The sequence below is a fragment of the Rhinatrema bivittatum genome, chromosome 14, assembly GCF_901001135.1.
Source record: "Rhinatrema bivittatum chromosome 14, aRhiBiv1.1, whole genome shotgun sequence".
NCBI lineage: Eukaryota > Metazoa > Chordata > Amphibia > Gymnophiona > Rhinatrematidae > Rhinatrema > Rhinatrema bivittatum.
The window spans coordinates 21,912,686-21,929,726 of NC_042628.1; the positions used below are offsets into that span (position 1 = coordinate 21,912,686).

The following is a 17,041-nucleotide window of genomic DNA, read 5'->3' on the forward strand; positions in this document are numbered from 1 at the left end:
CTCCTTGAAGTGTCTTATATAAAGGTATTTCAGAAAGGATGTAGACTATATATGAAAAGAAAAAACAAATCTAGAACATTTCGATGCGGCTCATCCCTAAAAATGGTCCAATAGGACCCAGTATCTCCGAGAAGTACTGAAAGTTACTATGCTTATTTAAAAAAAAAAAAAAAAAGTCGTCTTTATACCAGTTTACATCAACTGACTTACAAGACCTTTACTGTAAATTCCCTTCTAATTAAAGAGCTGAAATTATGACTGTTTCTATGGCAATTTCAAACAGGGGATAATGCAATGATACGCAGCCAGAGGCTTGTGTAGATCAATATTTAAAACTTCACAAAACCAAATAAAGTGAATGCTTCAATTTTAAGGTTATAAAAGAAAACATACGGGTATGTGCTTACAGACTTGTCGCATTGCTAAGTGGCTCACCGAGTGATCAAAGCTAAGCATTACTGGAGGGTAACAGGACATGAGGGAATTTGTGTTTTATCAAAATTTTATCTATCAACTCAACAAAATGCAACACAGCTGCACAGAGAGCAGAAAGCAGTACAGACCTCCCTTTCTGAACAAGCATTTCCTCCTAGTCCCCTCCCCCACACTTCACATTCTAGCTGTTACAGATAAAGAGGTATCCCAAATACTTTAAAAACTTATTTCTGATAGCAGGTTTGGTGTGTAATACAGACATATTCACCAAGAATGTCTATTAGGCAAAAACTTACTTATGAACAAATTGTGAGATTACGTAAAAATGCTTCTTTCCAAAAAAAAGAAAAGAAAAAAGACAACAACCCACATTCCCAAATACAGATTATGAAAGACCCCTCCAACCACAAGACAGGTTCCTGAGCCAATAATTCTGGCAATATAAGCCCTCTTGGGGAAGGAGAGCAGCCTATTTACGCATTCAAACTGAAACTCTCAAGGCCACAGATGCCACCAATTTATAACGCTATAAAAAAAAAAAAAAAAAAAAAACCAACTCCTTGAGGTCATAGTCTAGCACCTCTACACTCAAAAACTACCTTTGTGCCACAGAGGTGACCTAGGCTGGGGGTTCTCTTTCCCTGGATTTCTTTGTAACAATGTCTTCCTTTATCACTCACCCTTTTGACTTATGGCAAAAAAAAAGTGTTTATCTTGGCATGTCTGTGGCAAAGGGAATACGGTGAAACAGTTCAAACTATTATAAGCTGTGAGTAGATTCCATGCCGATATCGATCTCTTGCAAGAAACCCATTTAACCGATATCCACTAAACTGCAGAAACAATGGGTTGGTCAAGTTTATTAGGCATCCACTAATACACATAAGGTGGGTGGAGCAATCCTCCTACACAAATCTTTGCATTTTCAGATGCTTACAGTTATTCCGGACATGGCGGGTCGCTTTATTTTTGTGGAAGGGAAATTATACGGGCATCACATTCTTTTGGGAAGTGTATATGCATCCAATATTTAATTTACTCTCACTCTTTTTTTTTGCTCAGATAGTGAACATTCGAATGCCCTATTCTCATATTCCTATTTTCCTAGGAGGCGACTTTAATGTCTGATTCACTGCTAGATAGGTCTCCTGCAAAAGTCTCGAAGAGTTGTGATAAGAGGAGAGGCATACCATATGTGTGTGAGCATCTTTGACTTTTAGACATTTGGAGATGTCTCCATCCCTCTGAAATTGACTTTACAAACTATTCAAGGGCCCATGATGCAAAGTCCAGATTGGATTATATATTACTTTCTGACATTTCTCTTTCACGGGTGCTTGGTGCCGACATAGGGCCGATAGAAATATCGGATCATGGGCTCGTATGGGTCCTTTTGGAGGGGTTCTCTGATTCTATGTCCAGGGGTAGTTGGAAATTTCTCCATTATCTATGTAATGACAAGATTTTCCATTCCTATCTTCAGGAACAATGGAAAGAGTATGCTGAATTCAATAGTTTTCATTCTTTTTTTTGTTATTAATGTTTTATTGGTATTTCAAAGCACAAAACAGGCTCTTGCCCATGGATTATAGCATCGCATGAACAGTAACCACATTCATCCCCTCCCCCCAAAACACGGGTTACCCAAAATACAAGCTTCTCCAGCATAAACAAACACAGAATACACATTGTCTCATATTAAATAAAAAGAAGCCAAATTTGCATAAATTAAGTTACATGCTATCCACCCATATATGCTTCCACGGTTGATTGATTATAAAGATACTGTGACAACATATTTCTATATTATAAAAAGGACCTAAACTCAATAGTTTTCATTCTGATGCCCCTTTACTATATTGGGACACAGCGAAAGCTGTATTAAAGGGAGGGCTATCATATCTTATGTGATCCGCCAAAAGCGGATGAGAGCTAGAGAGATAACTTGGTTGAAAAACAAATAACGTTCCAATAAATTGAACTTGATCCATGACCCCTCCCCAACACAAAGTTTCTGAATACACAAGTCGCCTTAAATTCTTTGATACATCAGCACTCCCAAAAAGGTCTGTACTATAAATATAATTTTTCCTCCATGATAATAAAACTGGTCACATGTTTGCTTGGTTTGTTTGGACCTGGTGGGGAAAATCCTACATAGTAGAAGTGAGGGGGTCTTCTGGTCATCTTGTAAGGACCTCTAAGGAGATAGTGAAAATTTGTTGACTATTATCAGCACCTTTATGCTGCTGAAGAGGTAGATACTGGTATACTAGAGTCCTATTTACATAAGATTGAAACTCCTGTTCTGAGAACAGAACATTTAACAGTCCTTAATGTTCTTTTTATGTTCACAGAGCTTTATTCTCTTATTAAGCAGTCACCACTATGTAAAGCCCCTGGCCCAGATGGACTGCCTAGCAAATTCTATAAGATATTACTAGATCACATTTGTCTTTCTCTGGGGAACATCTATGATACTTTATTACTACATGGTGAATTGCCTGTGGAGACCAACCAGCAAACATTATTTTACCAAAACCAGGTAGGGCCCTGCCATTGCATGAGAGAACATTTGCATATTATGGGATGCATATTCATTGTGCATATCCTGAAAGCCCAGCTGGCTGGTGGGCCCCCGGGACAGGGTTGAGGTCCACTGATATAGGCAAATCATTTGCAAAATTGTTGGCAGATAGATTATCTAGGTTTCGCCCTTCTTTGCTTTCTCCCAGACAGGTGGGCTTTGTAAGGGGAGATATGCTGTACCTAATGTGCGCAAAGTACTTGCTTCCATAAACCACCCCATGCAATCCAAGTTGAATTCTCTGCTAATTAGCTTCAATGTGGAAAAGGCGTTTGACAGGGTCAATTGGAGGTACTTGTTTGCAGCCTTGGAGAAATATGGATTTAGAGGATGCTTCCTAGATTACATCGATATTTTATATGGAAGTCCTTGAGCGAGAATACTGGTAAACGGAGATCTCTCGGAAGCATTTACATTGCACAGGGGTACACAAGGGTGCCTGCTTTCTCCCCTCCATTTTGTATTATCTTTAGATCCTCTTATGCGTACCATATTATTGGATGAGAATGTTCCTGGGATTACCATAAGAAATCAAGCTTTCAAAGTCACAGCCTTTGCCGATGATTTACTTTGTCATATTGCTAACCCAAACGACATCTCTCCCCATTATTACAGGCAATCTCTCTCTATGGGTCCATAGCCGAGTCGAAATTAAAACTTGGATAAATCTGAAGTTATGACCATAGGTAACTGGGGGGCGCAAGATTGGGTAGGCCATTTCCCCTTAAAATGGGGAAAACATCAGTTAAAATATCTTGGTATTTGGATTCTGGCTGACCTTTCCTCCTTGCATACTATTAACCTTGTTAAATTACAAAATGAAACTAAGGTTAGCATGCAGAAATGGGCACATTTAGCTTTATCTATGGGAGGTTGGATTCCACTTTATAAAATGACCATTTTCCTAAGTGGCTTTACATACTTAGCCTTTTACCTTTACTTCTCACTAGAAAAGATATTATTACACTCAATAGAGAGCTTTTGCCAAGTGAAAATTTCTCATTCATTGCAATTACTGCGGTATTAATTATTTTCCAGTTTTGAATCCATTGCTGCTATTACTATATTCAAGACCTCTCAAATTACTTCCGCAGTATCTCAGTGCGCTCCACCAGAGCGCACTGTTATCCTGCGTTTGGACGCGCGTTTTCGACACGTTTAGCGCATCAAAAATGCGCATCCAACCCCCCTGAAACTAATAGCGCCTGCAACATGCAAATGATTATTTGCATGTTATTATTTACATGTATTATCTGTGTGTAGTAAATGTACATAACGAACAAGCGTGTATTATCTGTGTGTAGTAAATGTATATAAGGAACAAGCGTGTATTATCTAAGAGTCGGAAGAATACAATATCTTTATTCTTCCAAAGGATTATTCCCCCCCTATACATAGGTTTCTGTACATAGGTTTCTGAGCAGTTTTATCACAATTAGAATGGACATGCTTATTACATGTCATTCTATGTAACTTCCCCTAATCCCCGTTATGCCCCTCCTCATTACCTGTGATCTGTTTCAATGTTATTTGTTTCAATGTAAATCGTCCTGCGAGGCGTAAGTTTTATTTCCTTGTAAACCGGGGTGATATGTATATTATACAGGAACCTCGGTATATAAAAACTAAAAATAAATAAATAAATAAATGATTGTTGATGGCCCTATTAGTTATTCCCGCTCAACTCACTAAGTAAAATGTGCAGCCAAGCTGCATATTTTACTTTCAGAAATTAGCACCCACCCAAAGGTAGGTGTTAAGTTCTGCCGGCACCGGGAAAGTGCATAGAAAAACAGTAAAAACTGCTTTTCTGTGCACCCTCCGACTTAATATCATGGCGATATTAAGTCTGAGGTCCCAAAAGTTAAAAATAATTTAAAAAAAATAAAAATTTAAAAATCGACCTGTGGCTTGAAAACCGGACGCTCAATCTCACTGACAGCCGCCATTCTTGCCAAAAAAAAAGAGGTGCTAGGGACGTGCTAGTGTCCCTAACGCCTCTTTTTACCGCAGGCCCTAATTTGGATAATTTTTTTTTCTGAATCGCGTGCACAGGAGAGTGGCCTGCACTCGCCCGCTCTCCCGCGATTTTTACTGTATCAGCCTGAAAGAGAAACTAGATAAGACCCTTCCAAAAAACATGCAACTTTCTCTTTTCTAAATGTCATTAAACTGAATACCATTAGGTATTTATATATCAAGAGGCCATGTCGCCGTACATTATAGCAAAAGCCTAGGTTTTAACATGAAGACTAGAAAAGCTATACTTTAAACAATTTCTGCTGAAAAAAAACAACCCCACACACATTTTTCAAAATCACAGAGGAAAAGTACTGTTAAAAAAAGAAAATTAACACAAAAAGGAACAAACTCTGCCTTGTAAAACCCACCGTCCCAGTATTTGGAATGTTCATAAAGAATTCTTCTTTTTTTTTTTTTTTAAGAAGGAAACATTCTCTTACTCAGAGGGTTATTTTAATAACAGTACATCTGATCAGCAGCAGAACTACATTTTTCAAAGCCTGCAGGCCACAGTATCCTCTTAATGAGAATCCTTACAGAGAGCTCAGAGACTGCCACTTTCTCTCATCCTCTTACTTGCCTCATCTGGGCCCTGAACTGACTGGCCCAAGGAGAACAGAAACAACCAATTACACAGGAGGAGGTATTGTGGGCATTTCCCACTGGTAACCTTTAGCATTCTTACAGTCTTGGCTATTTCCACAAGCCTGATCAGTTCAATCTTATTATACTGCTATTATCTTTCTGGATCTTCACCATCTCCACAGAACTCCCATCTCATGTACAACCAGAGTTGGGCCTACTGGGTGTGTGATGAGGACCTTGGTACCCAATAAGCACCGCCCTTTTGTGGATCAATTGATCCTCACTGTGAGTTTACCATAGCAAAGTTCTGGAAGTTTAATCCGTACCTGAACTACCAGCATGCACAGGTTAGAGATGTAGCACTATAAATGACCCAAAAACAGCTGAAATAATAGGAGAAAACCATAAACATATGAATTCAGCTATGTATGAGAACTCTTCATAACAGATATCTAACAGCCGTCATAAATTGCCACAAGGTGCTTGATGGCTTGTATGATAAAGCCTAAATAACGCTGGGTTTGTCTAATCACAGGCTGTGTAGATACTAGATATTCTCCTTACGGGGCTATATCAAGGAGGCAGGCACTGTATATTGTGAAAACACTAATGCTTGCACTTCTCAGTCCACAACACTGGGAATTGTATGTGCAGTCCCGAAGTTCTTTCTCCGACACGGCGGTGTTTCGGAGTTGTTCAGGTTAGAGATGTGGCAGATATAGAGAGACTTCTCTGAGACCTTGCTAACAACATTTTTTTTTTTTTTTTAAGTACAATCAAATATGGGGCTGCTAGCTGAACTATGAGAGTCTGGATTAATATACAATAACCTGCACAGCTTTAGAATTAGCATTAGACACTACTAGATGTCAAATTTGTTGCTGCTCTGTACAACAGCTATACTCATTTATATTTCTTGGTTAGGTGTTGTAGTCACTGTATATCGTCCAGTACATACTTTTAATTTTTTCTTTTTTTGTAAGCCAAAGTGTTAGAGAGTTAAAAAAAAACAAAAAACGAACCTTAACGAAAGCTGCAGCAGAGTTCAAATCCCCAAAAACAATCAACAGCAACTCCATAAGATATATGTCACTCTTCTCATTAAATGCACATATTTTACATGTGATTATGACTCAATTTTTCTGTTTAAGAAAACTAAAAATGGGCACTGTTTCTCCCAGGATCTTTGTTTCAGAATTATGTTTCTAATGATATTATATTGATGTCCATAATCTGGCAGAAAAGACATCTGAGTGCATTTATCAATTTTTAGTTGAAGACACATAAGTGTTATCGGTACCAGCTGCATTATCCACTGGATGTGAAATATAGAAATATGTATTTACATAAGAAATACACTAAGAGAACTAATAAAGTCTCAGAGTTATATAGAAAACATTTCTCATAATAAATTAAGATATGTCTAAAATGCTTAATTTTGCACAAATTACAACTTTCTATGAACAGAATTAGTATATGCATGCAAAATCATTGTGTACTAACATGAAATTATGACACAGCTCGTACTCAACTTTTCCTAAAGTTTTTTAAAAATGAAGTAGAAAGTCAACATGAGTTATTCTTTTACGATTTACAAAGCTAGTGTTCTTGTACCATCAAGTTTGGTAATCAGGCACCAATTTCTCATCTCTATTAGCAAGCACTTTGGCTAGCATGCTTTGTTTGGATTTCTTAGAATTGCTATGAAGTTTACTTACAGCCTATAATCAAGGCCCCTCATTTTCTGTGGCAGTTTAAGGGTAAATTCTGGCACACAATATAGAATTCCACAGCCAAAATGTTGAAAATCTGCAGGATGTTTGCATTGAAAGCTACACTTCTAAACTGTAATTTGAACAGTACGACTCAATCATACAGGAAAATATTTTCCAACTTAATTTTGAAAACCATATTATTATAGCTACTTAAATGTAGTAATGTCAAACCTCACTAAATATTATTTAAATGTTAACTCTGATATGGCAGCAGGACAATGTTGCATAATATACTATTTATATGCAAACTCCCGAGCACAATTGTTTTGGCTTATTCATATCCATTCAGTGTTAAAACAACTTTTGTTGACTACCATTAAACAATGATTAATTTAAAAACCCTATTATTCTTTATCCTACTTCCCTTCAAACACTTAAGTATACCAATGTTCTTAAGTCCTAATTATTTCACAGAAGACTAATCGATAAAAATGGAAGATTCTCCAGTAGCAAGCACATCCTGTGAACGATGTCAAAACTGGGAACCCTATCCCTATTAGGTTTATGTAATTTACAACCCTTGTGTTAGATCCTTCTATTCAAGGTTAATGGTAAAAAAAAAAAAAAAATCAACTTCAAACTTTAAATTTTTAAGTGTCACAAACTAAACTTTTCTGGTGTCCAAACCAAAGACTAACAAATCAAATGTAACTACTTGAAACAAAGTGCAAATTTTAAATGACCTCTACTCAAAACTACTTTTCATCTTAATCTGGAAGAACATTAGACTTGAGAGATTTTTCTATCTAAAGCAGGTCTTACACCATATGATATAAATATATAAATGACAAAAAAGAAAACCCCCCAAAAAACCACCTTTGCCCGAGCAGCAAGTCTCAATGTCAGAACTTCAAAACTAATTCCCCATTTCCTTTCCTACTTCTATATGGTATCCGTAATATTATTAATCAGGGAAGGTGATTTCTCACAAAGTGGTTCTCAATAGAGAATGTTTATATGCTAGGTCTATGAATCAGGTTTTCTGTTAAAACTGTGCATTTGTCATCTTAAAATGGAAGGGAAATTAATTTATGATACTTCCTGTAAACAAAACCAGGTCTACTTACACACATGACTTTGGGAAAAAAATCACTTCACCCACCTAGGGTCGGAGGAACCACTAGCTGAGCTAGGCCTGTGCCTAGGGCGCCAAGACTTAGGTGGCACCGCCGCTCGCAGCCACTTCAGGCAACAGAATTTTGAAAGGGCAAAAAGTGCCCCTTCAAAATTCTGCCCAGCCCCCGCCTCACCCTGCTCCCCCCCCCTCCCCCCCCCCCCCGGTCATGCCATCCTCCCGACGCCCCCCTGGTGGTCCAGTGGAAGGCCCAGGAGCGATCTGCCGCTCCCGGGGCCTCAGCTGCCACTAACCAAAATGGCGCTAGTGGCCTTTAGCTCCTACCATGTGACAGGGACCAACCAATGGCACCGGTAGCCCCTGTCACATGGTAGGGGCTGAAGGCCACTGGTGCCATTTTGGTTAGTGGCAGCCGATGACCCGGGAGCAGCAGATCACTCCCAGGCTCCCCGCTGGACCAGGTGTTTTGTGAGGTTTTCTTTTGGAGGGGGAGGTTGGGGGAGTGGCGGCATGTGGTCCCTGCCCCTAGAGTCGGGGCTGCGACCTGGGAAGGGCTGGTGGCAGCATGACAGGAGGGGGGGGCGACGGCACAAGGCTGAAGATGCCTAGGGTGCCGAATCCCCTTGCACCGGCCCTGCACCCACCATTGCTTCAGGTACAAACTTAGGACCCAATTTACTTTTTGTTTCCCCCCCAATAGACATTGTAAATCAGGCCCTTAGATTGCAAGCCCACTGGGAACAGGGAAATGCTGACATACTTGAATGTAATCCGTTTTGAAGTAGCTGACCAGTCACAAAAATATAAAAAATAAAAATTAAATTAAAAATAAAAAAACAGAAGAAAGGTAAAGAGATTATTTGATATCCAAGTGCTTATCTATGTTAAACAAGCTATATATTAGAAGTGTACATCTTAAACTTTCACAAGCAGAACCCAAAAGTGCTACTAGCTCTTCCTTTGAGTACATTTTCACTGAAATCTTCCCACTGCTCAAGGGTAGTTGACCTAATGGAAAGCTTTAATACACTGCCAAAAGATCTTGTATAGAAGTTTCTACCCAAAAGCATATACAGGTGCTTTTTCCTCTCACTAAGCATTACTGTAATATTTAACTAACCTTCCAAGGAGCAGTCACACTTGCTCGAGTTAGAAGCAGGGCCTATTAGAGGGGAAATTTGAATTTGAGAATGGGAAACAGAACCATCAGGTCAAACTTGTGTGTTCTAGGAACAAAAATGAAGGGAAGTTTGTCTCTGGACCAACAAAGAATCATTAAAGTCAGAAACATACTGATGAAAAAGAGTAGTCTGTCTTTCAAACTGACTGTAAAAGGGGATTCTAATCTGAACTTGAGGTAAAAAAAAAAAAAGAAAACTGATTGGGATCCAGCAGAGGGTAGGAACTAGCCCTGCTGATGCAAGAAGAGTGCTGAAGGGAGAGATTTTTTCTCCAGCCTTCAGCAAAGGAACCTGTGTCACACAGCCTGCCATCAGAGGTGAAAGGTACAAAAATATAGGAGAAGGGGAAATCACTAAACCAAAGTCTATGCACATTTATGGCTCTCAAGACCAAAGGTCCAACTAGAACTCAATGCAAGTGTTCTTAAATACTGGAAACAAAAAGAGCAGAAATAAACTAATGGCTGGAAAAAAAACCCTGGTTTTTATTCAGTTAACAGAATTAGGGTTGAAGTGCAGCTCTATGAAGCGCCAACTGGCTGGACAGGGCAAGGGACATGAGGTTCCTGCTCTTCTGATCAGCTGGACTAGGATTCCAGAGTGCTTTAAAAACAAGAGACAGCTCCTAGTGAAATAAGGAATGGGGGGGGGGGGGGGGGTATGGATAGGAATGTAGTAGAAGAGGTGAGCATGGCTAAATCAAGAACAGTTTTCACAGCAACACATACTTGTCAGTTAAAAACCACAACTTGAAAAACACTGAGTTGTATTCAGCACTTAGTCACAACTGTAGCACTATAATACCTATATGCTAGAGTAGCACATACTACACCTATATGCTAAAAGGTGTACGGAACAAAACACTGCTGGTCATGAATAATGGTACTAATCAGAATGGATGGTAGGCAAGAAACCAGATAAGGTGAGGACAGAAAGAAATGCACTATACTAAATGCCCAATTAAAAATCAGCTGAAACTGACATGACCAAATTGAATCCTTATCTTATATTTCACTAAGAAATGAAAAAAAAACATAGTATTGTTTTTAGATACTAGCTAACATATGTAATGCAATATTTCTTTTGTGACCCTTTAAAGCTTTTAATATATTCTTAAAAAGAGAGCATGGCAAAAACTAAATCAAAAGACTGGGCAGAACAAAGTTACACAATGATACTTGCAGGGACATAATGTACTTTGTGTTCTCTTTCTTGCACTAACATAATGGAATGCCAGAATAAAAATAAAAGTTAAAATAAATTGTGGCCGGTTTTCAGGAAACAAACTCCAAAGATATGACATTCAAAACCAACAGTAAAATGTGGTGACCTGAGAAAGAAGAAACAGGATGAGAAACTGTACTCTGAACCTTAACATTACAAAATAATCTGATTGGTTGAAGGATCAGTATTTACTTTTCACTCACTTGCGATTCATTGGGTTATTTCCATTTATGTACTGCCCTATAAGAATTTCAACAGGAGCTCATATATAAATCCCCTGACAAACATCTGACAACTAATTATATTTATACTTGCAGGTAAATTCAAACATTTAACAATCTTGATTGAGTCTAGAAAGCCTATCCAAAATGTAACCAAAATACTATTCAACAGGTCCATCCTCATCTGCCCTAAAGCCTGATCTTTCATAAACAGAATCACACACAAGCCTCATTTTCAGGCAACCCACAAGGAGTATTCATCATGCATACATCTGTCTTAGAACTAAATTAATTTAGCTAGGTCTTATTCTCTGAGTAACAAACCTATTTGCAAACCATGCTTGTGAACCTCCTATGAAAGTAAGGAATATGTCTTGTAGCTGACTGATTTAATAGATTTCATTTTAGATGGGAAACTACCAGTGCAACATGGTAGCTGTCAACTGGTCTGGACTATCACAATGATTCTTAATTTTAATCAGCCACAGCAGCATGTTCCAAGCATCAGTTGTATGATTTTAGGGATGCCAACAGGTGGCTTGGGTAACAACCAAAAAAAGTGAAAGTTCAGTAATTTTCAGCTACTAAGATTTGTTTTTCTAAGAAAAAAGTACTAGATATTTCAGAATTGCTTTAAATATTTTAAGAAAATTAAATGGTCTTTTCCAACAGGGGCCTTTGTTTCCCTTTTAAATTCTGTTTGGGCACTTCTGACTGGGGGCATATGGCAATCATCCCTCCTCCCATACAAATTAGATCAAAACAAAATTATTTTAAAAACATATTCATGTTTATAATATTTTTTGTGTTAGTTTGGTGCTTTTCATGTCAGTGCAGGGAGAGCATAAGCTCATGACTATCTATATACTAGGTTGTATTAGTTTGACACCCTCATTTTTAGATCTCACAATGGCTGTAAAACCAGTTATCTGGCCTACAAATTCAGATGGCAAAACCTATTCCTTACCACTGTCTACTTATATCAAACAAAAATAGAATTCGCCTGTCTAGTTCACCTCAAAATATCAGACGAGTTACTTTGTGTGTGGCTATTAAATTTAAAAACAAATGAGGCTAAAAAGACTAGGGAAGAAGTGGGGGGGGGAATCACTTAATGGTTTGACGATCTTGCCCGAGACTCGTCCCAGTAATGATTTCAAACCATTTACACGTGTCAGGATAGAAATCGTTGAATCACCCTGAACTATCACACAGTGCAGAATACACCTGCCTGAAAAACAAAAGCATAAAGATTTCAAGTGTCCTGTCTAATGTGCACAACAGGCTGTCCAGTACCGGAGTTACTAGCTACCAACATGCCTGAAAGAAATGATAGATATATATATATATATATATATACAGACACACACACACACATATATACACATCTAACGCAGCAAGAGATCGGTGTGTTTGAGCAGGAGACCGGGCCAGCCTGCCAGCGGCACCATCCTACACCCTGCCCCTGTGCTCCTCTCCAGCAGTTCACCAAGCCCCGACCCGGTTCCAGCCTGCGCAACACGGGGCCTCCATCCCTCCACGTTACTGTCGCGTTCTAGGCTCCCGCGGCTCGACGTTACCGTCTTGCAGCTCGTCGGAGGCGGCCGAGGGCCTCAGGAAGGAAGGGACGAACTCCGCGGCGTGGACATTGGGGACGAACGGCTTGGCGTTGACGTTCAGCTTGGTGAAAGCCGAGTTGAGCTGGGCCTCTGGGGCGTCAATGTCTGCCTGTTCCCACGAATCCGGCGCCGAGTCACTTGGGTCCATTTCCGGGTGTTTTATTTTAACCTCGCTCTCCCTTCCTTCAGGGTGGTGGTGGTGGTGATGGGTGGGTTGGGGAGAGGGGGGGGGGGGAGAGGGTGGGAAGGGGACAATAAAAGTTCTAAGGGGGATATTTTAAAAGCTAAAGTTCTGAGGCGGAGGCGCGAGCGGCGAGGGCCAGCGCGCGGCCGGGGCGACAAAAGAGCCGGCGAAGGCGTTAAGGAGCCCGCAAGAGGCAGCTACAAACCCGACTCAGCACTCGCTCAACGACTCCTCGTGTGTTGCCGCGACGTAAGCGACGTCCCCTGCGCACTTCGGCTCCGACCGTTTCAAGCAACCCCCTCACTCGCGACGCTAGTAGTTTTCTTGCTCTACGCAACACTTGGCTGCAGACTGACGCACTGGCTCCCGAAAGACTATGACTCCCGGAGAGCACTGCGAAGGCGAGAGGCTTTCCCCCCGACCCCCCCGCCAACCCAAGGCGAGTTCTGCGAAATTGAGCTGGGAAATGTAGTCCATACTTTCCTCTTTCGGCAGCGGGCAGGTACTATGGCGGAAAAAGGGAGATCCTCTCTCCCAGCCCGACCTCAAAAACTGCAAGTCCCAACAGCCTCCTCCGGAAACAGTTCATGACTGCTCTACCACCTCCTCTATACTTGCAACTTTATTTCCCCCGATCATAGAAATGAGGACCTGAAAAGTAGAGGCTAGTTAAATAGAATACAATTTTCTATCGGTATCTTGTTGAGTACCTTCACAAGGTGGACTTCTTGTATAAGGTCACTCTAAAACCAAACTTCAGTATCCTGACCAGTTATTTAAGTACGAAAAAAATAAAACGAGACAAACCCATACTGTTTGCTTATTGCCCAGGATTAAAAGGTGCTCACACTTAATCTCAGGCAGTAACAGGATTCATAATGGCAGTGCAGAAGCTTCAGGTGAAGACAGCATCCTTGCTCCAGATATATTTAGACTATTTTAGACCTAGACCTTAGTGGAACACAGGATTTGGTATGAGAGGTAACAGTGCTGGAGCCACTTGGCAATAGTGATCACAACGTTATCAAATTTGACCTAATAACTGGAGGGAGCACAAAAAAAGAAATCTACTACAACAACATTTAACTTTCAAAAAGGTGACTATGATAAAAGGAGGTTAGGAGAAAACTGAAAGGAGCAACTGCAAAGGTTAAGAGTTTAGCTCTGGCATAGATGTTGTTTAAAATACCATCCTGGAAGTCCAAAACAGATGAATTGCACGCATTAGAAAAGGTGGAATGAAGACTAAATGATTACTGGCATGGTTGAAAGGTGAGAGAGGCTATAATATGTAAAAGAACATCTTTCAATAAATGGAAAAGGGATCCAAATGAAGAAAACAGGAAACAGCATAAGCACTGGCAAGGCAAATGCAAAGCATTGATAAGGAAGGCAAAGAGAGAATTTGAAAAGAAGCTTCCCGTGAAAGCAAAAACCTATAATAAAATCTTTTTCAGGTACACTCGAGGTAAAAAGCCTGAGAGGGAAACAGTTGGACCATTAGATATTCAAGGAGCAAAAAGGATGACAAAGCAATAGCAGAAAGACTAAATTAATTCTTTGCTTCATTAATCACTGAGGAAGATGTAAGAGATAGACCCATGGAAAATCCAAGCACTGACAGAGCAAGAACCTCAATGATAATCACAAAAAACAACTAACAGGTTCAAAACACCTCGTTCTATCATTTATAACTGATGAACAATAGGAATATTAATTATTATCAAAACCTTGTAAACACAGCATCCGATCATATACAAGCACTAAAATGCAATCTACCATCTTTTGCCACGCAATGGGCTATAAACGGTGTCAGATAACATGTGCGCTAAAATTTCGTTCATCTTCTGGTCTTACTCCAAAGAGGAAATTGGGCAATCCTCATGTATTTACTAATAACATTAAAATTATATTACAAAAATTTGATCACTCAAAAATACTCATATTCCAAAAAATAAACCCATCTCCAAGACAGAAAATACTTAGCTGAAGCAATACAGTCATATTTATTTATTTGAAAATTTTTATATACCGACATTAGTAGGGGAACATCACATCGGTTTACATAAAACTAAAATATAGCAAACAGGCTTTACAGAGAACTAAGAACTATATTAAGAACAGCTTAGAAATATGATCTGTATTATGAACAGCAATAATATAGCAACAGGTTAAAATTAAGATAGAATAGAGGAACAGGGAGTAAGAACATAGGCTTTACATCTAGTATATATATTAGTGAGGGATAACAATCTATCGCAAAATCAGGGTCTAAATATTTATACAGCGTAGCATAGTACAGTGTAGCATAATCATTACAGTCAAATAGCAAGGCAAGCGTAGAGGAATAGTGTATTATTGGTTAGGGACTGTCTAACATATAAACGGCCGGATTTTAAATGCCCTGCGCGTGTAAATCCGGCCAGATGTACGTGCACAGGGCCCTCGGGCACCGGCGCGCCTATTTTGCATAGGCCGCCGGCGCGCGCAGAGCCCCGGGACGCGCGTAAGTCCCGGGGCTTCGTAAAAGGGGCGTGTCAGGGGCGTTCTGTAAATGACGCGGCGTTTCGGGGGCGTGACACGGCGTTTCGGGGGCATGGTGCCGGCCCGGGGGCGTGGTCAAGGCCTCCGGGCCAGCCCCCGGGTCGGGTGATGGCGCGCCAGCAGCCCGCAGGCGTAAATCTGCCAGTAAAGGTAAGGGAGGGTTTAGATAGGGCCGGGGGGGGTGGGTTAGGTAGGGGAAGGGAGGGGAAGGTGGGGGGAGGGAACAGGCAGCGCGCGCTGGGCTCGGCGCACGCAGGTTGCACAAATGTGCACCCCCTTGCGCGCGCCAACACCGGATTTTATAAGATACGCGCGTATCTTATAAAATCCAGCGTACTTTTGTTCGCGCCTGGTGCGCGAACAAAAGTACGCACTCGTGCAAAATTATAAAATCTACCCCAAAATGTGTTAAATACAGGGAACCTAATCACCAGCTCGGGCCCCTGTTTTGGCATCACAACGCCTATATCAGGGAACTGGTTAATCTAAAAAATAAACGGAACTCATAACACATAACTCATTAAATAGACAAAGTGCCTCCAGTCCAGTAACTCACCAGATTGTAAATAGTTCACTATCCTTTCCTTCAGCATAGTCTCCATTCCTGTTTCCAGGGATCTATTGAACAGATCCTTCAATGGACCCACCAGCACTTCTCTGAGCTCTCTCAGTATCCTGGGTATATTTCATCTGGCCCCATGGCCTTGTCCACTTTCAGTTTGCCTAGCTCCTCCCATACATTCTCTTCTGTAAATGGAGTATGTCTGTTCCATGTCCATCTACGGTCTTATTGACGAGCAACGGCCCTTCTCCAGGGTCTTCTTTAGTAAATACTGAGCTGAAGTATTTGTTTAATATTTCTGCCATTTCTTTGTCACTCTCTGCACATTGCTCCTTGTCACTTTTCAATTTCACTCTACCACTTCTGACCTCCCTTCTTTCACTGATATGTTTTGTCTCCTTGCTTTACCTCTCTGGCCATCCCTTCTTCTGCTTGACCTTTTGTTTTCTTTATTTCTTTCTTTGTCTCCCTCAGTTTTGACAGATATTCTTCCCTGTGTTCTTTTTTTGGGGATCCTTTATACTTCTTGAACACTATTCTTTTTGCCTTTATTTTTCAGTCACCTCCTTAGAGAGCCAGATTGGTTTCTTTTTCCTCTTACTCTTGTTTACTTTTCTAACATATAGATTTGTTGCTTTTGCAATAGCTCCTTTTTGATTGGCCTGCTGTTGTTCCACCTCACTCATTTTCTCCCAGTCATTCCAGTTCTTCCTCCAGGTATGTCCCCATTTTGACAAGGTCAGTATTTTTTAAATTCAAAACTCAGGTCTTTGTGTGACTTCTCTGTGTCCTATTCACATAATCGAAAACACACCATCTGATGATCACTGGTGTTCAGGTGAGCCCCTCCTAAACATTAGAGACATTACCACCATTAGTGAGCACCAGATTACATCCTCTCTCACGGGTTTCATTACCATTTGTTTGAGCAGAGCCCTTTAAAGGGCATCGACTATCTTCTTCTTGCAGATTCCGCAGAATGGATACGCCAATTCACATCTGGCAGATTAAAATCTCCAACAAGCAA

General features: G+C 40.4%; 1 protein-coding gene across 4 annotated transcripts in view; it reads right to left on the bottom strand.

Annotated features, from left to right (window-relative positions):
• The window catches only part of GSPT1 (G1 to S phase transition 1), a 63,922-nt gene extending 50,627 nt beyond the window's left edge, over positions 1 to 13,295 (bottom strand). For 2 of the 4 annotated variants that reach the window (XM_029576397.1, XM_029576396.1), the window contains exon 1: positions 13,114 to 13,295. Coding sequence is in view for 2 of the 4 variants with exons in the window: in XM_029576395.1 (XP_029432255.1) it covers positions 12,686 to 12,872 (187 nt within the window). In the remaining 2 variants the exon portion in view is untranslated. The other 2 variants (XM_029576395.1, XM_029576394.1) reach the window with 1 other exon arrangement.
• Positions 13,296 to 17,041: the final 3,746 nt, after the last annotated feature.